The sequence below is a fragment of the Callorhinus ursinus genome, unplaced genomic scaffold, assembly GCF_003265705.2.
Source record: "Callorhinus ursinus isolate GAN/ISIS: 27379988/994484 unplaced genomic scaffold, GSC_fseal_2.0 scaffold1, whole genome shotgun sequence".
Lineage (NCBI taxonomy): Eukaryota > Metazoa > Chordata > Mammalia > Carnivora > Otariidae > Callorhinus > Callorhinus ursinus.
In genome coordinates, this window is record NW_027397063.1 from 133,210,249 (window position 1) to 133,231,721 (window position 21,473).

The 21,473-nt window shown below is 37.6% G+C and overlaps 2 protein-coding genes across 9 annotated transcripts in view; one reads left to right on the forward strand and one right to left on the reverse strand.

Annotated features, from left to right (window-relative positions):
• The window catches only part of AZI2 (5-azacytidine induced 2), a 34,084-nt gene extending 17,646 nt beyond the window's left edge, over positions 1 to 16,438 (reverse strand). The window contains exons 1-4 of the mRNA XM_025883271.2: positions 15,938 to 16,438; positions 2,842 to 3,062; positions 1,081 to 1,206; positions 517 to 616 (exon numbers count right to left, since the gene is read on the reverse strand). Coding sequence (XP_025739056.1) covers positions 517 to 616; positions 1,081 to 1,206; positions 2,842 to 3,057 — 442 coding nt within the window. The 5' untranslated portion in view covers positions 3,058 to 3,062; positions 15,938 to 16,438. The remainder of the gene's footprint in view (positions 1 to 516; positions 617 to 1,080; positions 1,207 to 2,841; positions 3,063 to 15,937) is intronic.
• A 30-nt stretch (positions 16,439 to 16,468) lies between these two features.
• Positions 16,469 to 21,473, forward strand: part of ZCWPW2 (zinc finger CW-type and PWWP domain containing 2) — a 149,898-nt gene continuing 144,893 nt past the window's right edge. For 3 of the 8 annotated variants that reach the window (XM_073901076.1, XM_025883283.2, XM_073901102.1), the window contains exon 1: positions 16,469 to 16,599. The gene's annotated coding sequence lies outside the window, so the exon portion shown is untranslated. The other 5 variants (XM_025883290.2, XM_073901105.1, XM_073901089.1 and 2 more) reach the window with 4 other exon arrangements.

A 21,473-nucleotide genomic window follows, 5' to 3' on the forward strand; every position in this document is an offset into this window, starting at 1 on the left:
AGACCTACTCTTCAGCTTGTCTCATCAGAATGTTCATGGGAACAGGCCAATAGCCATATGCTCCAGAACTAATTATTCACTCCAGCATCTCATCTGCACATTTTAACAATCTTCAGAAATTAAAAAAAAAAAAAAAAAAGAGTAATTGTAACTACTCCATGACAGTGTGTCTAAATAGCAGGCAAAAGTTCAGCAGAAAGGAAAAGCCAGGACATACCAGCAGGCAAGACGTTTTGACAAGGATGGAGTTCTACTCCTTTCTTCATCTACTTCATCACAAACTAGCCCTGAATAAAAACCATCAAATTTTCTCTAGGAAAAGTGCAACCTATATCTAAGGAAAAGTTAAAGCAGTTGATATTTTGATGAAAGCAGATCAGAGAAATTAATGTAAGCCTAAAATTATAAAATAAGTTAAGGCCTTAGCATACAGATATAGAAAACTGATAATGGATATAACACATAAATGGAAAAATATATTGATTCCATTATATTTGTAACAAGTAAGTGGCATACCCTGCTGAGTTTCCACCTCTGTCCTTAGCTGGAGGAGTTCTACTTCTTTAGATTGTAGCTGTTCATTCAATACTTTCAAAGATTCAGAGTTGTCTTTATTCTAGTTAAGTAGGGAAAATGCCAAATTACATTCAATAAAATCTATAGGTTGATATATATTAATTTTCAGGTAGATAAAAAAACAGATTTAGGCCTTTAAAAAAGGCAAGGTGGGAAAATGAACCCAGTTTTTCACTAATCTCTCTTTTTCTTTTTCAAATTTAGGACATTATTCGCTGGTTTTTTTTCTTTTAAAAACACATTGACAAATTCTACCATGTCATGATTTTTCAAAATAAGTTAGTGGTGTTAGATATACTTAATTCCTAAACATCATTACATACTATATATTTATTTTGTACAGAAATAAGTTATAAATATCACCATTAAAAATTCCTATTTTTGCCTTAAGGATGTATATTTTTAATTTTTTATTTAATAAATGTATATCTCTTATTTCTAATTTTAAACTTCCTGAAGAAAACTCATTTGCAATACATAGAGATTGTTTTCAAACCAACTTACCATTTTATCCAATTTGCTTTTCAAATTATCTCTATCAATGCAAACCTCTCGATAGGCATGATAGGCTTTATTCACTTGTTCACGTCCCACAGAACTTGTTTCTTCGTCTAATCGAGCTCCTATAAGCTAATGGTATAAAATCAGAAGGGAAAGCTTAAAGAAAGAATTCTACAAAACAAATAAAAAAGAAGGCAGTCTTCTGATGGCTCCACACCTTACTTTTCTTTGTAATGCAGTGATAAAGCCTTGAGTATAATTAAGTAAACATTTCACTTCCAACAAGTAAGCCTTACTGATTAAGAAAGCAAAAAAAGTACAGGTAAATATTTTTAAAGTCTTCTATTTTATGCTTTTAATCAGTATTTTTTGTTTTATAACATATATTAATTCATCATACTAAAACAGTACGTCATTCTTTTATACTACTTAGGTGATTTCCCAAGCCAGTAGTATTTCATTTCCACCATTAGAAAAAACGACAAGTTAAGGTATACCTAACTTTTTAAAGAATGTGGTAGTTCATTAAATACTGTATTATTCCAGAATAGAAATTATAGGATTGTTGGTCACAAAGTACAGAAATATTGCCAATGCTAGCTACACCAAATCACATTTTTCTAATTTTAAAATAAGCATAACTACAAGCTCCAAAATGTTACCTTTTCTCACTCTATCCAATTGTATCACAAATTTATTTGATTACCATTAAAGACAATGTATATGAATATAAGGAAATTATGATGATTTTTACAACTGACTTCCTTTTTATTTCTCCTAGATGAATCAAACCAAGCCCCATCCTAAAGTTTTTAATAACAAGATAATTCATTTCCTTGGCAGCTAAGAATCTATTTCCTTTCCTTTTGAGGAAGCTGCTGTTTATAAAATACAAATACAATGATCTAATCTGAAGAAACTTATAAAATTAAGTTAAAACTTTTTAAAACTCAAAATATAAAAGGGTGAGTGATGAAGATTTCCCAGTACAAAAAGCCAAGTAGATATGATGATTTATAATGGAATCAACTATCAAGCTTATATATTCTGTAACATTTAAGAGTGTCAGGTTTCTGCATGAGAAAGGTAAACAGAGAAAGGTAATTTATCAGTTAAAAGCATTATTCTGTGTGTTCAAGAACAAAAGAGAATGTTGAGGTAAAGAAGATGTCAATCCTGAAGATGTTTTTAAACATTAGAACAATGTTATAGGAGATTCCTCCTTTGACATTTAATTTCCTTTGCTGGCATATCATTTTTTGCACAGATTTTTTTAATTTTTTTTAAGATTTTATTTATTTATTTGACAGAGACACAGTGAGAGAGGGAACACAAGCAGGGGGAATGGGAAAGAGAGAAGCAGGCTTCCTGCAAAGGAGGGAGCCCGATGTGGGACTCGATCCCACAGGACCCTGGGATCATGACCTGAGCCGAAGGCAGATGCCCAATGACTGAGCCACCCAGGTGCCCTTTTGCACAGATTTTAAAATCCTGAATAAAACACATACAGTTTATGAAGGTAAGGCAATCTAAAAAAGGAAAAATACATTCCAAGAAAAATATATTCCAAATCCTATTCTACAAATATTCCCCACATACATGATATGTGAAGCACAGTATGAGAAGTACTGGATTTTGAGACTAGCTGTGAGTTATCCTTGGAAACTTAGTACAACCAGGGAAGACAGGTTAGAAAAATTTTTAAAACTTCAAGTATTTTGAATTATTCTTTGAGTCATAAAATATAATAAAGATAATAATTACCTTTTCTTCCAAAAATCTTATTCTTTTCTTTAAGAAAGAGTTCTCTTTCTCTGAATCCTTAAGTCGTTTTTTGATGTCTTCATATGCAGTGACAAGGGCAAAATGTGAAGCAACAGATTCATCTCCTGAATATATTGAGATTGGAGTCACTGTGTCTCTCCTATGTGCTTTTTCATGATTCAGAATGCAGATATCATCTTCTACCAGTGCATCCATGACAGCTTTTTAAAAGAATATAAAAGAAAAATGTCTCATTGAATAAATGAGCAGGAAAAGAGAGATGTATTTAGAATAATGAGAATACTGGGTCAATGTTAAAAACTCCTATTTCTTTTAGAAGCAGCCTAACATAGTGGTGAAAAGCATGGGCTCTAGAACCAGATTCTAGGAGATGCATCCAAGCCCTACTTAGTGTCAGTAAGACTTTGCACTTAATCTCTCTGCCTCGGTTTCCTTATTTATAAAGTATAAGAAATAGTAGCAACTACTTCACAGAATTCTTAAGAATATTAAATAAGTTGATACCTATGAAGTATTTGAAACTAATCTAAGCTATTATTAGTAAGTTTTAGAAAAAGTAGTAAAACACTTTTTATAGGATAAAAATCTCTAAATTTATATTATTTTATTTATTATTATAAATATACATATTTCTTCATTATTGGCATTTCCACTCTCAGATGTAAGTAGCAAGTTTTATAACTTCCCAAATTATAAATTTTCAAAAACTCTCCTGAGTACAATTCATTACAAGACTATTATAGAAGTTTTAATGCATCCTCCACTATATTCTTTCTGTAGTGGTAACTGATTGTAATAGAAGACACAAAGGAATTAACATTTCAGTACTCACCATGTCCCAGTACCATACACTACATTCTTTTAATATTATCTCATTTAAATTCATCCAAACAATTCTATGAGGTAGGTATCACCTACATTTTATAGGATCAAAAAGGTAAAGTAATTTGCCCATGTTAAAGCTAGTAGATGTTAGTTAGCTCTGTGAGGGTACAGGTGTGTTTTGCTCATCATTGTGTGTAGGATTCCAATTAAACTCTAACTCAAAAACCTAAGAGAAGAAGCCAGTAGTTAGTGAACTTAACTTGCTTTGTACATCTACTTTTGCTGTTAGGTTCAGCATGACTTCCCCACCTGAGAGTTATGTTCCTGAAAAACACTGTGAAAGGAGAAACTGTAGCTGAAATCTTTTAAGACCTTATGGGAAAAACAGAGTAAGAGGAGCTGCAGGTCATAAGAGAGCCTAAAAAATCCTTTTAAATACTTTCTGGTTTGAAATAAAACATCAAATACAGCATTCTAAAAAAGACTATCAATGGAATTTCATGTATCTTATATTAGTAATTCAGGATTAATGAAAAACATTTTTATTTACTATTTCTTGCTTGGAATGACATTTGATTGCTTACTGTGTCAGTCACTGTTCCAAGAATATTATAGGTAAGGAAACTGAGGTAGAAGGAATTTAAGTAATTTTCCCAAGTAAAATAGTAAATAATGGGATGTAAACATAGGTGATTACGCCACAGGATCCATGTTTTACTATGCCTGCTTTTCTCTAAAACTTCTGACCTCCTTCCCTCTATCAATGCCTGTAAAGTCCATTTTGCTTTATTTCAGACAACATGAATACTAAGGAAAAGTGTATGTTTTTTCTGGTTCCAGTCTTCTTTCACTGTATTTTTGCTTTACTGATTTTTATAACAGAAAGCTTCCAACTTGAGAACGTTCTCAATTAATGTCAGTTTGGTATATCCAGCAATTTGTTTATATCTAGGATTACAAGAAAGGCAGACAAAAATGAATGTGTGTACTACAATATGAGTAGGTGAAACCTACCATTCAATCTTCAGCAACACCAACTTAAAAATTTCTAACCACATAGGGCAGCTCCTACTAAGTTAGAACTTTCCCACCCTATTAAGTAAGTCCAAAAATAAGAAAGAACTATGCTACCTACATATCCCAAAAAGGTGGCAGGTCCTCAGAACCATAATTAGTTCCTGCTGCTTCTGGTGGAAACTGTCTTTGTTCTAGTGATGGAGAAAAGCTTTCCTTCCTTTAAAAGGGTTTACTTTTTCCTCTCTGAATTCAACTCTATTCTAAAATAACAGCAAACATCATACCAATCACACTGCTGATAGATGAAATGTTGATATTTCTTTTCCAAAAGGAAAGTATGGATTACTATCATACTGCAAACTGTAAGTATACATGTATATCTCCATATTAAGACTCTTCCTCATACACATTACACCTTAAAAGCTCGACAAGTAGATTAAGAACAGTTAGCTAATTAAGTGGTAGGATGCAGTGTAGCTTAAGAAGAGATAAAATTGTGCCCATTTTAGACATGATTTCTCATATCTTAATATCCAACCAAATGGGCAAGATTTATTCAACTGGGATAATTTTTTTTTCTAAAGACACTTGAAAAACAAGAAATAAGCATAAACTACTCTACACAGTCAAAAAAGGTATCCTACTGATTGTGTACTTTAAGGATCGGAGCATGGATGCTTTTACTTTACACAAAGTTCCAACTAGCTCAGATGTGTGATTTCCTATTCATTTTTATCATGAAAATATCACTTAGTCAGGAAGGAAAACCTAGTGTGGAAGACAGCTGTGCAGTAAAATAATTATCATACCATAAAGATAAGTAGTAATATTTGAAACAAGAGAAAATGCTATGGGAATTGAGGGTTGGGGTGAAGGAATGGTTTTTAAAGAAGGTATCTCACACACACACACACACACACACACACACACACACACACACACACTCAAAAAAACCAAAGGATTCTTAGTTCCATACTCTTGGGTGAAAAGGATGGTGATTTTCATTATACTTGTAACTTCCAGCAGGGTAAACAAGTTAAAAGGCCTGAAAGAGTATGGGAAGAATGTATGAAAAGGGAAATGGCAAGATGTGAAAAAAAAAAAAAAAGACCTAACAGAAACAAACTGAGGTGGTCTTTTATGTAGAGAGACTATAGAATTTGGTCCTTATTCTGTGGAATTCAAGACAGACCAGACATGATTCAAGAATGTGAAGAATGATTACACATTTGTAAAATATATCTATAACCAAATAAACTACTTTGTATTGTATTAAGCATTTTGTAAATATTATCCCCTTTCATTCTTATGACTACCCTGAGGTAGAAAATCTTACTGTAATCATTTCACAGATGAGAAAACTGGGGCCTGGGAAGGTTACAGAGCTTAGCCAAGACCAGATGATTAGTATATAGCACAAGCGCCTGGATTTCAGAGCCTGAACTATTAATATTTTTCCCTCCTCAAGGAATCTTTCACATATTTAAATTCATCAAGAACTACAAAACTAGGGGGTGCCTGGGTGGCTCGGTTAAGCATCTGACTCTTGATTTCAGCTCGGGTCCTAATCTCAGATTCCTGAGATCCGCCCATACCTCCGCTCAGCAGAGACTTCTCTCCATCTCTCTGCCCCTCCCCAACTGCACGTGCACACATGCGCACGCGCTCTCTCTAAAATAAATAAAATCTTAGGGAAAAAAAAAAGAACCACAAAACTAGGAACCCCTTGGAAAGTTTTTAAAAGTACCTTAGATGGAAGGAGGTATACTGATATAAAAATGTCACATACACAGTACGGTAACTGGTCTTTTTTAGGACAAAATGCACTGGAAAGCAGCATGAAAATAGCTTATCTGTCCTAAAAATTATATGAGAACTAGCCATACATTAAAACACACCCAAGAAGTGCCTGGCTGTCTTAGTACAGCATGTGACTCTTGATCTTGGGGTTGTAGGTTCGAGCCCCCTGTTGAGTGTAGATTACTAAAAATAAAATCTTTAAAAAAATAAAACACACCCAAGATAAAATCTACTAGCATCACAGACATGCATGCTGTTTTAATGTTTTAAAATAACTGTATTTTAAATTTGCTGTAAAATAAAAAAGGAAAATTTGATTCCTATCTTTGCAAAAATAAATGTGAAATCATGAAAGTATCAGAAGTATTAATACTTATATTACTCTGTACAAACTAGACTTAGAGATTAAAAGCTGCAGGGCCAAAGAAACTGTTATCTTAGAAAGGTTCCAAAAAACGGCAGCTATCCCGTTATATAAATTATTATACTGAAAGGAAAACCACTAGCAAATTAACAAAGTAGGCTATGCTTTAATGCTTATGTAAGCAACCATTCTCAACCTTATTTAGAGAAGGGAGCTGCAGTAATCTGCCTCACAGGAAAGTATGGTTCAGTTTTATAGACTTCTGTTGTGATGAAATGTCTCTTCATGAGATCCAAAGTTACTGGCCCAGTTAATTTGATTTTCTGGATAAATCATGAAAGCTTAACTGGCTATCATTATACTTAACAAACTAGGCTAGGCCAGTTTTAACATCTAACATTTGGGAAAACTTATCCTATACCGATCTAACCTTATTTACTGTAAACTACCTTAAAATAACAAGCATGTGCTTACTTTAATCTTTAAAAAGTGGTATATGCAGGGACAGCTGGGTGGCTCATCTGTTAAGCATCTGCCTCATGCTCAAGTCCCAATCCCAGGACCGTGGGATCAAGCCCCACATCAGGCTCCCTTGCTCAGCGGGGAGTCTGCTACTCTCTCTTCCCCTCCCCCCTGCTCATGCTTGCTTGCACTCTCTCTCTCAAATAAATAACACTGAAATAAAAAGAAATTTTAAAAAGTGTCATAAGCAGAATATTATCAAGATTTGAATCATCAAAAGACTAGATAATACTTTAAAGGTAAATCTAGTAGGAATTGAGAGCATTAATTTTAAAACTCAACACGTATCAAAAATATTATCCAAAGAGGGGCGCCTGGGCAGCTCAGTTGGTTGGGCAGCTGCCTTTGGCTCAGGTCATGATCCTGCGGTCCTGGGATCGAGGCCCACGTTGGGCTTCCTGCTCAGCAGAGGTGTCTGCTTCTCCCTCTCCCTCTGACCCTTCTCCCGCTTGTGCTCTCTCTCACTCTTTCAAATAAATAAATAAAATCTTAAAAAAAAAATACACAAAGATTAAGTAGACCTCTCTTGATCATAAAAATCAGTAATAAATATATTCTACGCAATACGCCACACACACACAAAATGTCTTTTTCAAGAACATTCTAAGAAACTGAAGATGACCTAGAGCAGTGTTTGACAAAGTGAGATGTGGACCACTGCCTCAGAATCACTTGGAGTTCTCTTCAAAATACTGATCGTTGGTTCTGGTCCAAGATGGTGATGTAGAAGATCCTGAACTCAACTCCTCTAGGAACAAACCAAATCTGCACCTATTTATAGAGCAATCACTCCTGAAAAACTGAAGCCTAACTGAACAACAAAAGACCACACAGAGAATGGCAAGAGAAACAGACACATGGTAACAAAGGGAAGCCCTACCCTGGCCACTGCAAACTGCAGTGAGGAGGGATACTATGGGAGACAGAGAGCAGATTCCTCTGCCCTCTGGCACAGAAAAAAAAAAAAAAAGCCATGCCTTTATAAGGGCCATAGAAAATAAAAGAACCAGCCAAAGCTGCTGGAACTCTCTCTGGGTCAGGAGACTGGTGAGTGCCACAGTCTACTTTCCTCTTCCACCTTGATAATGTAGACAGGAGCAGAGTCCAGGTACCCTAGCTGGCCTACCCACTCAGTGAGTTTCAGGCCCCTAAACCACACTGGTATACCCCTGGTGAGTGCTCACTACAGCTCAAGCCTCCTTGCAAAGGTGACACATATCCATTCATTATAAAACTCTCAACAAAGTAGGAATAGAAGATACATGCCACAACATTATAAAGGCCTTTTATGAAAAACTCATAGCTAACATAATACTCAAGAGGGAAAAATGGAGAGCTTCCCCCCTAAGGTCAGGAACAAGACAAGGATGTCCACTTTCACCACTTTTATTCAACACGGTACTGGAAATGGCAGCCACAGCAATCAGACAAGAAAACAAAAAGGCATTCAAATTGGTAAGGAAGAAGCAAAACTTACCACTGCTTGCAGATGACAGAATACTATATGTAGAAAACCTGAAAAGACCACCAAAAAGCTACTAAAACCGATAAATGAATTCAGTAAAGCTGCAGGACACAAAATCAATATATAGAAATCTGTTGCATGTCTATACACTAATAATGAAGTAGCAGGAAGAAATTAAGGAAACAATCCTATTTACAACTACATCAAAAATAATAAAATACCTAGGAATAAACTTAACCAAGTAAGTGAAATACCTATACTCTGAAAACTCTAAGGCACTGATGAAAAAAATTGAAGATGACACAAACAAATGGAAAGATACTCCATGCTCATGGATTGGTAGAACAAACTGTTAAAATGTTCATTCTACCCAAAGCCATTTACAGATTTAATGCAATCCCTATCAAAATACCAAGAGTACTTTTCACAGAACTAGACACATTATACTAAAATTTGTATGGAACCACAAAAGACCCTGAATACCCAAAGCAATCTTGAGAAAGAAGAACAAAGCTGGAGATAGCACAATCCCAGATTTCAAGATATACTACAAAGCTGTAGTAATCAAAACAGTACAGTACTGCCACAAAAACAGACCGAACAGAGAACTGAGAAATAAACCCATGCCTATATGGCCAATTAATCTATGAAAAAAGAGGCAAGAATATGCAATGGGGAAAAGACAATCTCTTCAACAAATGGTTTTGGGAAAATTGGACAGCTATATGCAAAAGAATGAAACTGCACCACTTTCTTACACCATACACAAAAATAAACTCAAAATGGATTAAAGACCTAAATGTGAGACCTGAAACCATAAAACCAGAAGACAACATAGGCAGTAATCTCTTTGTCATTGGCCTTAGCAACATTGTTTTAGATATGTCTCCTTGGGAAAGGAAAACAAAAGCAAAAATAAACTTTTGGGGCTACACCAAAATAAAAAGCTTGCATGGTGAAGGAAGCCATCAACAAGACAGAAGGAAGGCAATCTACTGAATGGGAGTAGAGATTTGCAAATTACATATCCAATAAGGCATTAATATTGAAAATACATAAAGAATTTATATAATTCAACACCAACAAAATCCAAATACGAATAAAAAATGCGCACAGGACCTGAATAGACATCTGTCCAAAGAAGACAAACAGACGACGACATTAAAAGATGCTCAACACATCACTAATCATCAGGGAAATGCAAATCAAAACCACAATGATGTATCGCCTACAACTGTCACAAGAGCTACTATCAAGAAGACAAAAAAATAACAAGTGCTGGCGAGGATGTAGAGAAAAAGAGACCCTAGTGCACTGCTGGTGGGAATGCAACCTGGTATAGCCACTTTGAAAACAGTAAAGAGGTTCCTCAAAAAATTAAAACTAGAAAAACCGTATGATTCAATAATTCCCGCCCCCCCAAAAAATGGAAACACTTATTTGAAAAGATATATGCACCGCTGTGTTTACTGCAGGATTATTTACAACAGCCAAGATATGGAAGCAACCTAAGAGTCTACTGAAAGATAAATGGATAATGAAGATATGGTACACACACAATGGAATATCACTTAGTATAGAAAAGAACAAGATCTTACCATTTGCAACAACACAGACAGACCTAAGGGGCATCATGCTAAGTGACGTAAGTCAGACAAAGACAAATTCTATATGATTTCACTTAAATGTAGAATCTAAAAAACAAAAAACAAACGAAAGCAGAAACAGACCCAATAACCGAGAATGGATAGCTGCCATAGGGGAAGGGATGACAGATGGGCAAAATGAAGGGGAGTAGGAGGTACAGGCTTCCAGTTACAGAATGAGTTAAGTCACAGGATGAAAGGTACAGCATAGGGAATATACTCAATGATACTATAATAGCATTGTATGGCAACAGATGGTAGCTACATGTGTAGTAAGCATAACATAATGTATGTAGTTGTTAAATCCCTATGTTGTACACCTGAAATTAATGTAACATTGTGTGTTAACTACATTTCTATTAATAAATAAAATGATAATGGAAAACAAAAAATACTGATTACTAGATGGCACTGCAGAACATGCAAGTCAATATATCTGGGGTGAAAATATCAAACTGAACTTTCAATAATCATCCCACATGACTTTAAGCCCCTATCCAATCTGAGAGCCACTGCTCTACAGTTAAGTGGCTACTATGTGATTTACAGAATTCCAATTTTAACTAGTATTCTTTTTTTATTTAAAGATTTATTTATTTATTTATTTATTTGAGAGAGAGAGAATGAGAGATAGAGAGCACGAGAGGGAAGAGTGTCAGAGGGAGAAGCAGACTCCCCGCCAAGCAGGGAGCCCGATGTGGGACTCGATCCCGGGACTCCGGGATCATGACCTGAGCCGAAGGCAGTCGCTTAACCAACTGAGCCACCCAGGCGCCCTTAACTAGTATTCTTAAACATTTATGGTCCTGGTTAGTTCTGTATTATCAATTTGTAAACATCACCTAACTTGTGCATGGAAATTTTGTTTTAATAGTATAGAAAACAAATTCATATTCATTATCTCTCTCATCACAATAGCATAGGAGAATCAGATATATTTACCTACAGGAAATATACCTATATAATCATGCAAATATTTTATATATTTGGAATTGTTTCTTCTTAGAGGTTTACATAAGAGAAGTATAAGTTAAAAGAATTAAAAAGGGTTAAGGTGAGGGGCACTGGGTGGTTCAGTCAGTTGAGCATCCCACTCTTGATTTTGGCTCAGGTCATGATCTCAGGGTTGAGATCAAGCCCCGTGTGGGTCTCCATGCTGGGTGTGGAGCCTGCTCAAGATTCTCTCCCTCCCTCTGCCTCTCCCCACAACCACCCCTCCCACACTTGCATCTCTTAAAAAACAAACAAACAAACAAACAACAAAAAAAAAAGAGCGGGGGTTAAGGTGAAAGATGCTGACATTTATTGCTGAGAACAGTGAAATTCCCAAGAATGATTAAATGGTGCTCTGGTCAGCCAATTCCAATGTGAGATGTTTCTACATTATCAAAAAGCAATGTTCTGGACAGCAGCTGGGTAGCCTACAGTTCAACTCCATTCTAATACTATCTACCAAGAGACAGCAACATATTCCACTGGTAAAGGGCTTGCTCCCACAAGACTGCCCTCTACTTTGGATGCTAACTGTAAGCCTAGGTTGTTAACCTGTGCTTCTAACCATACAGATACATAGGGTAAGGTCCTGAACAAAGCAGCTTCTGTCCTTCTGGAATTTGGGGCCAGCATAGTGGCATGTGAAAATATTCTGGAAGCTCTCTGAACTCTCTCCTCTTTGGGTTTTTACAGAGGCTTCCTTACACAGAAATGACTAAATCATTGGCAACTGATTAAAATTTCGCCTCCTCATCCCCCAGTGTTGGTGGGACTGAAAGCTTCAACCCTCTAATTATAGGACTGGTTTCCTTGGCAATCAGCTCCCATCCTTAGTTGCTGTCCAAAAGTCACCCCATTAACATAAACCCAGTCCTGGTAGAAAGGAGCTTGTTAGAAATAAACAAGACATGCATTTCACCTTCATGGCTCCATAAAAGATATTGAGAGACCAAATATTACGACGAAAGATGATCCTATTTAACTCTTACCCTCAGGAAATTCCAAGAGTTTGGGAGCTGAGGGCCAAGAACTGTGGACTAAAGCCAAATATATATGAGAAATACATTCTGGTCATCTAAATGATCAAATACACAATTCTCATAAATCACAATATTGAAATGATAATGGAGAAAGAAGGGCACAATTTGCCAGATACGGTGGGTAGAAAGAAGCAAGAGCAGTTTGTGAGGCTAAGGAAGAGACAAAGAAAAAAAAAAGATTCAAACACTGTAAGAACTATTTTAGAAAATCTTAAATTTCAGTCTTTACTACAGACAACATTAAGAGGACCCCAAGTTGAGACATGCTATATATAGTGGCTTGTGAGATACTAGAAAACACAGAAATATCTTCTTTTCTAGGAAAAAATATGATTCTCCTGTCATATTTCATCATCATAATATTTACCATACTCATCACTTACCATATGCCAGGCACTAGTGCTTCCAAATGCATTTTCCAACGTAGGTACTATTATCCTAATTTATAAACAAAGTCTTAGAAAAAAATTAAACATCTTACCTACAGCTATATAAGTTATCAGCGGCAAAGCTGGGATGTAAGCCCAGGTAAGTTATCTTCCAAATCTGTGCTCCTAATACAACATTCTGAGAGGCAACACAACATGGATTCAGATTTTTTCCATCAAGAATCCGGAAAAGGCAAAACTCAGCGGTAGAAAGAACCCTGACCAGAGATTGAAAAACCCAGATTCTAGTCTACGATCTGCCACCTTGATTACTGATTGGTTTACCTCTCCGGATCTAAATTTTCCCACCAATAAAATGACAAGGTTGAACTACATACTAAGATACTACCCTCCTAAATTGTGAAGGAAAAATTTAATGCAAATATAGAATGGCAGCCTGAACAGAAGGAATTCACATTTTTGCCAGAAACTAAATAAATGGTATAGTACAAATCTTACCTCAAATCCACACCAAACTTGGCTAAAAAGTTATCACCACTACCACAGATGAAGAAACTTAAGCTCAAAGAGGTGGAGGTTAATTTGCCGATAATCACCTGGCAATATGTGACAGAGCTGGGGTTGGAATTAAGGACTATTTAGTAGGCTCTTTCCACTATTCTACATTGCCTCCTGAACTGAATTTCCTATTTCCATCATCTTTCTACCTCTGAAAAGCTAGAATATCCCTAACCCACTTCATAGGATCAGTCACCATACAGTGGAGCAAGGATTAAATCTTACGGAGGCAAACAGACCAACACTTACTCCTCATTCTTCTTTTCTTTCTTTTTTTAAAGATTTTATTTATTTTAGAGGGAGAGGGAGGGGCAGAGGAAGAAAATCCCAAGCAGACTCCCCGCTGAGCACGGAGCCCAACTCTGGGCTTGATCTCATGACCCTGAGATCATGACCTGAGCGGAAACGAAGAGTCAGACGATCAACTGACTGAGCCACCCAGGCACCCTCCTATATCTTTTAAAGATTTATTTCTTTTTAGAGAAAGAAAGAGCACTGGAGCACATACACAAACAGGGAAGGGGCAGAGAGAAACAGAGAGACAGAGAATCTCAAGCAGACTCCCACTGAGCATGGAGCCCTACCCCAGCCAGGGTCAATGTCACAACCCTGAGATCATGACCTGAGCCTAAATTAAGAGTCCAAGACTTAACCAACTTAGCCACCTAGGTGCCCCTTCACTCCCTATTTTTAATTAAATACTTAGGGACAGGAATGGCCTACCTAGTTTATAAAGAAGGGATAATCAAGTGCCTTTTTTCATGATACTGTCACTCCATCTATATACCTCAGAACTCAAATGCCCTATAATTCAGTGAATGCCCAAAATGTACTCAGCATCAGATACACAGTATGAGAAACTCCACTCTCTTTTCTATATGTCACTAAACTGCATTAGTCCAAAAATAAGTGTTATGGCTAGGGAATCAAGATTTTTTTCAGGGTTAGCGTAGGTTTGAAGAGCAGTCTACTTCTTTTCAATCTTTTCATAAAGTAATATATCTCAACAGAATTGAGCACTTATATACACTGTTACTAGTATTAGCAGTAATTACCCTCTAATAGCCATAAGACGACTATACCTTAATCCAGAATATAAGTACAAGGAAGAAAAAAATAAATCACATTGGTTCTATTCGTGGATTCTGAAAAACTTCATCACATTTCATTCAATAAACATAAAAATGCTCAGTGTTGCTAATTAATATTTACAGACATACAATGGTATGTCTGGCAGTTTTTAGGAGAATCACCCCATTTGTTCTTCATAACAATTCATTAAATCTAAGACCTCTGATGTGGGCAAGAATTTCCTGTTATCACAGGTGGACTGAAAGAAAGGCAAAGGGTGAAAGTGAGGAAGCCAGGAATGTAAACCAGCCAGCTTACTCTAAAGCAAAGGGAAACTCTTAGAAACTAAGCATTGGTGCCTTGGAGAGTTAGGCATTACTCTCATTTCAGAGACTGGGAAAATGAAGAGATTTAGTCTCCTATCCAGTGTCAAATGAGCTAGTGGAAAATTCACTCAGATCTTGAGTTAATGTTCTGACTCAATAGAGTGCATTTCCCATTACACTATACTCTCTAATACTAAAACCTGACATTTGTATACATCTTCCCATTTTATAAACAATATTACATTAAAATTTTCTAAGGACCCTGTGAGTGATGTAGTATTCCTAATTTACAGATGAAGTAGGGAGTGATCACAAAAGGTTGGGAAATTAGATATGGCACGTTTAGAGAACCAGAATTTAAATTATGCGTTGAGAACTTGAGCAATCCAATTCAAAATTCCATAGCAGGAAAAAAAAATGTCCCCTATATTTAAGAAGCACGAGTCACTTTCAATCCTAGTACGTCACTGTCTTCGATCATCTTAGCATATCTCCAACAACACATGCTGGAGCAGTTTATATTTCAACTTGTATTACTGTTTTAGCGAATATTGTATCTCGCTTTCGAGTGAGTTCCTTGTACGGACACGAGTCAACCTACCATGCATGTATGCAGTAGTCACTCAACAAATGATCAAAAATCATACCAAACATACAGGTTAGACACTGCAGAAACGACGAATATCTACTGTTAGCCTCGATAACGGGGGGGGGGGGGGGGCTGATGTCCACTGCCTCAGGCAGTACCGTCCCTCTTTAGTTTTCGATATAAATGCAATCTCAATGAATGAAATAAAACTAATGGCGCCCTAGTAATTCAGAGTACGGAAAGAAAATAAGCAATGGAGACAAAGAGAGTGAAAGACAAAGTAGGGCCTGGAATAACTAGCATGAAAAGGTGACATGAGTAAGGGAAGCCCAGGGACGGGCTGCTCCCTAGCCAAAGGAGAGCGCACGGGTTTGTGAAGAAAATGACGTGTCTTTTCGAAGCAGCAACGGCAGCGGAGGTTGGTCCTAGCACCGCCCGCACCCCTGGCCCGGCTGAAGCGAGTCACTCACCCCGAAGACAGGCTACGTAGGGCCGCCCCCAGGGCCGCCGAGTTTCGATTCCCCAGTGTTTGGAAACGGACGGAAAACAAACCGGGTCGTCAGGGGTCACCACGGGCTTCCGGTTTCCTCGAAGACACCGCCGCTTCCCCAGAGAAGGCAACCGCTCCGGGAACGCCTCGGAGAAATTCCCATTTCTTTAGCCGCCGCTGCGCCGCAAGCGGCGCAGCCCGGCCCGTCGACTGGGGCTCCGGAGGTTGTGGAAGGAGGGACAAGCCGAAGGAAAGGCCGAGCGGCTGCCGGAGAAGGCCCGCTACCCAGCGACACGCGCGCGAGACCCAGGCCCACCGGGCGCCCGCCTCGTCAGCGTTCACACGGGCTGATGGCCATGTCGCGTTCCGCGGAAAGGAAGCGCTGTCGAGGGGGGTTGGAAGGGAGGACCAGCAGTGAACGGCCGGAAGTGGAGCTCCCGCGGTCCTCAGGCTGGGTTCCGAGGCCGCGCGAGCAAACCGGAAGTCGGTCGGTCCGCAGGGAGCTGAGAGGGCGTTCTCCAAGCCGGGGCTTTGAGGGGTGAGGGAAGGAGAAAGTGGGCGCAGCGTACTACGTGTCCCGTGAGTCTCCGCGGCGGGGCGGGGCCGCGGCGACGTGAGGAGCGGAGGCGGAGCTGGAGTTGGGTAAGCGCGTTAGGCCGCCTTGGGGGTTGGGTCGTTGGGGTGTTTTTCTGCCTTTTTCCAGGGCGTCTTTTTCATTCGGCGTCCGCTTGGGGGTCCCCGAGCGTCTGTGGTGCGTTTTGGGCCCCCTCAGTAGCGCTCTTCCGTGTTTATAGCTCTGTCGCCTCGCTGTGGCCGGGAGCTTGGGAAACTAACGACGCATTCGGGGTGGGCTGAAGGAAGCTGTTCAAGCCCCCCGCCTCCGTTTTCTGGGCGCTGCTGCGAAACGTGAGGCCATCAGTTGAAACACAAGCTCGGCGAATTACTCAAGGTCCCGTAGTTATTCGGCACAGTGCTCTTTAAAAAAAAATCTACTTTATTGAGTTTAGGGCAAAGTTTTGGGATTTGGGGATAGTAACCGGCTTCCCTAGGGTTGCTACCGCCTTTCAGTATTTCTAGATGATACCCCTGAGCTGTGGAGTCAGGAGTAGTTGAACTCTTTCCTGTCTTTGGAGGTCGCAGCCCCATGGAACCCCTCAAGCTCTAGGGCTACTTCTGATTTTTAAAAAAATAAGCGAGAAAACGGTCATTGTAGGCAGTTTATCCTCATTAACCGCCAATTAGCAACAATGACACCCCTCGCCACCCTCTTAGTACTTTGTCAACTGAAGGCTTAAATATTGTTTAAATAGGTGTTCTGTGTGAAGGTGTTTTTACATCGCGTTTTAATTCATCAGCCCACCTGTCAGCTCTGATCAAAGAATGGATTCGACTCAAGGGTTAACTTTAAAATACGTTTTTGTTCTTGTTAAGCTTCTCTTTTTGGTTTTAGTGAAAGTTCACGGCTATTACGAACAAAGAGCACATGCAACTTAAAGTTACATCATATTTTTAAAAATCTAAATAATAAAATCATTTGCTTCAATTTGTCCGGCTGCGGCGTGGAAGAGAGCGGTGTTTTTATTGTTTTAGACGTGAATCATTTATTTTTTGATTGCCTTGGTAAACCGCTTTGCAAATTTAAAAGACCACTAAATAGGATGTTTTCGCTAGTAGAGTTTTCAGGAATAGTCACAGAATTGGCTGACGCACCCCAAATCGTCAGAAATAAAATGATAATCTGGTTTCTAATTTGTAGATATGAAAATGTTTTCTATTTTTCAACTTTCATTCACAATTTAGAATAATTTGAGACTTGTCGAAAACGAAGGGAAATTCATTTTTATCTTTTCTCACTGAGTAAGGAGAAAATGACTTAGCCCATTATTTTAGTTTTTCTGATAAGAGTCTGTTTTTATTTTAAAATACCTCTTTACTACAGTTATGAAAAAGGTGGGTCTTTATTAACAAAATTATTTTATATTAAAATTATTTTCTCCCACCTCATCACACCCACAACCCCCCAAGAAAAAAAGCACATACACACGGACAAAAGGATGTAAACATACTTAAGTCATGACTTGATAAACTCTGTATATCCAAATCTGTGTGTATCCTGAAGCAACAGTCTTCAAACAGGGCAACACATGGGACGCCTGGATGGCTCAGTCGTTAAGCATCTGCCTTCGGCTCAGGTCATGATCCCGGCCGGGGTCCTGGGATCCAGTCCCACATCGGGCTCCTTGCTAAGTGAGGAGCCTGCTTCTCCCTCTCCCTCTACTGCTCCCCCTGCTTGTGCTCTCTCTCTCTGACAAATAAATAAAAATCTTTAATAAAAAAAACAACAGGGCAACACATATCCCTAACCCTTAACCTTAGAAGATACATGGAGGATTTCCAGACATAATCCTTTACATAAAGGATAGTTTGAGGGTACTAATTCTCAGGTTGTCCACTTGCATGTTTTCTTCCCTAAAATTGATCTACCTCAGAGTGTGCCTGAATCAGACACCTTTCTCCCTTCCTCTTTGGTAATTGTCCCTCTCCTACTCTACATATATAAAGCAATACCTTTAATCTGACTAAATCTGTTTAGAAAGTGAGTGATTCTAATGACTGGGTAGCTAATTCCTTTGCAAGAATGGCGGTTTCCAAAGGCCTTCAAAAATATTGCAGGACCTGAGTTGTCATCTGACCATTAAAAATAATTTTTATGTCATACCTCTATGTGATTTTTGGTACATGGCTTAGTAGTTCGAAAGAATGATTGCTGTTACAACCAGAAATCCTTCTACTCCCATATGCTTGGAATGGAAGACTACAAAATAGAAGAACAACCTAACCTGTTTCTTTCTAGCAATGAGTAGTATTCATTCTGGATACATGATCTAAATGGGTGTTGGGGGAGAAGGCCCTATCTATTTCTTTATGAGATGCATTTCCAATAAAAGCTGACCTGATATTTTCATATGATCATAATTTGTAGTATTTTTGTTATTTGATCAGTAGTAATCTAGTAATTTAATGATATCATAATATAATACTGAGGAAAATTTTTAGAACTTATGTTCTCAGGAATTTTAAAATATTTTTTTGTTGTTGAGGGAAATGTGATAGGATGGTCAATTTAAAATATTTTCAAACACTAAAATGTTAGGATAAATTTATGTGGGAGAAGTGAGATAAAAATATGAATTCAAGGAGAAAAGGAATGATAATCAAGTTCCCAACTGTGAAAAGAGAGCTTGCTCATGTGCTTTTCAACAGGATGAATAATAATGGTACTAAATTAGTATGGCAATTACATTTGATTTATAAAAGAGAGAGATGCTACTGTCTCTAGCAGCTAGCCTTGTTCTGGACATACATTCTGTGCTTCATAATAACTTTTTGATTTGAAATGCTTTGTATTCAGTCAGAATTAGCTTCTAACAGAACTTTCATTTAAAAAAAATGTGAGTGTCATAATTGTATGCATAGTAACTAAGTGCAATGATTTTCTTTCGGAAATGCGTAGGTGAAGAAAAATTTGATAGCCCTGGAAAGCCCTAAAGTAGGGAGAAGAAGTATGAGAACAGCTAACAGAACAGCAGCAGAGAACCCAGAATGGGGTTGGTATGTTGTACAGGGAAAGAAAAAAGATCCAGTAGACGGAATCCTACATTCTTTTTAAATGAATTAAGATCAACCCTCCTCTGAGGCTTGACAGTTAATACTCTTGTTATTTGGGATATGAGTTGATTGATTTATTCGGTAATTAACAAATATTTATTTAACACCTACCATGTGCCAGACATTGTTTTAGGCACTGAGATGAAACAGGCAAATGACTTTTTAATGTGTAAGGAAATAAAATCAATCACAGGGAGATCAATCACATAAAAACCTATATGAAATTTAACAATGTGACAAGCAATTCCCTCCCATTAATTTTTTATGACAATTACTATATGTGCCTCTGAAAACTTTTTTTCCTATTTAAAATGGGAAGAGAAGAAATAATTTGGAGACTTCTACATGTTCACTGTAAAAACCAAGAAGACAAAAGTTTGTTAGAGGAAAAATACTTTATAAAGCTGCCAAATAATGAAAGGATGACATTAAGCTTCTATAAGATCTGTAGAAAGAAATTAAGCTAGATTTTTAAAAATAGATTATGTAGCAAAGGAGAGGGAAAATTTCCAAGCCCATTGCACAACTCACATTATATAAAAGTGAAATTGTTAAATTTATAATTGTTGCAAAGTTAAAGACATAAGTTCCTAGTGTAGATTTTTAAATTGTGTGTGTCTGAATAGTCAGTTGATTCTCTAAAAGTACAAAAAAAAGATGAGTTTTTAATCACTGATATTAATCATTTACTCTACATTTTGTATTGGTTCCTTTGGCTTTAAAAAGCTCCTCCCTCTCATCCCATAGCCAATCTGTTCACCTGGTTTTATGGATTCCACTCCTTATCTGTCTTTCCAATCCTGTTTCATCATCCCTACTATGCTACAGTTTACTATTTGTATATTATATAGTTTTTTCTAATTCTTTTTTTTTGCTTCTAACTCATTCTTTATATAGATATCTAAATGATCTTTTCAGAATGTATATCTTACCATTACATTTCTCTCTTACACTTCTGAAATGACTCCTTAGCATGTTTTTAAAAAGCCATTAAACTAGCCCAGCCTGTTTTTCCACCAGCTCCTAGAAACATTGCCAGCCCCAGTCTTGAAACTGGGTATCTTTGCTCATTTATAGTTTTCATTTAGCTGATTCTGATTATGATCTTGTATATATACTTTTTTTTATCTTTGATATTATTTAAAAATTTAAAAATTCTCAGTTAATTGCGGAACCCTGGAAAGATTCTCCAACATCAGTTTGAGAATTATGGCTCTACTTACATATGTGTCTTAAAATGAAATTCCATTTTGGGGCACTTGGGTGGCTCAGTTAAGTACTCTTGATTTCAGCTTAGGTCATGAAAATCTCAGCGTCCTGAGATGGAGCCCTGCTTTGGGCTTCATGCTGGGCATGGAGCCTGCTTAGGATTCTCTCTTTCCCTCTCCCTCTGCCCCTCCCCTTCTGCATGCTTGCGCACATGCGTGTTTTCTCTCTCTCTCTCTCTCTCTCTCTTCCTCTTTTTAAAGATTTATTTATTTGAAGGCACATGTGTGAACAAGTAGGGGGAGGGAGAGAATCCTCAAGCAGACTCGCCATAGAGCATGGAGCTGATAGCTCAATCTTACGACCCATGATAACAAGGCCTGAGGAGAAACCAATAGTTGGACACCTAGCTGACTGAGCCACCCAGGTGCCCCTCTTTCTCTCTCTCTCTCAGAAAGAAAGAAAGAGAGAAAGAGAGAAAGAGAAAGAGAGAGAGAGAGAAAGAAAGAAAAAGAAAGAAAGAAAAAGAAGAAAGAAAGGAAAGAAAGAAAGAAAGAAAGAAAAGAAAGAAAGAAAGAAAGAAAGAAAGAAAGAAAGAAAGAAAGAAAGAAAAAGAAAGAAAGAAAACACATTTAGAAGAA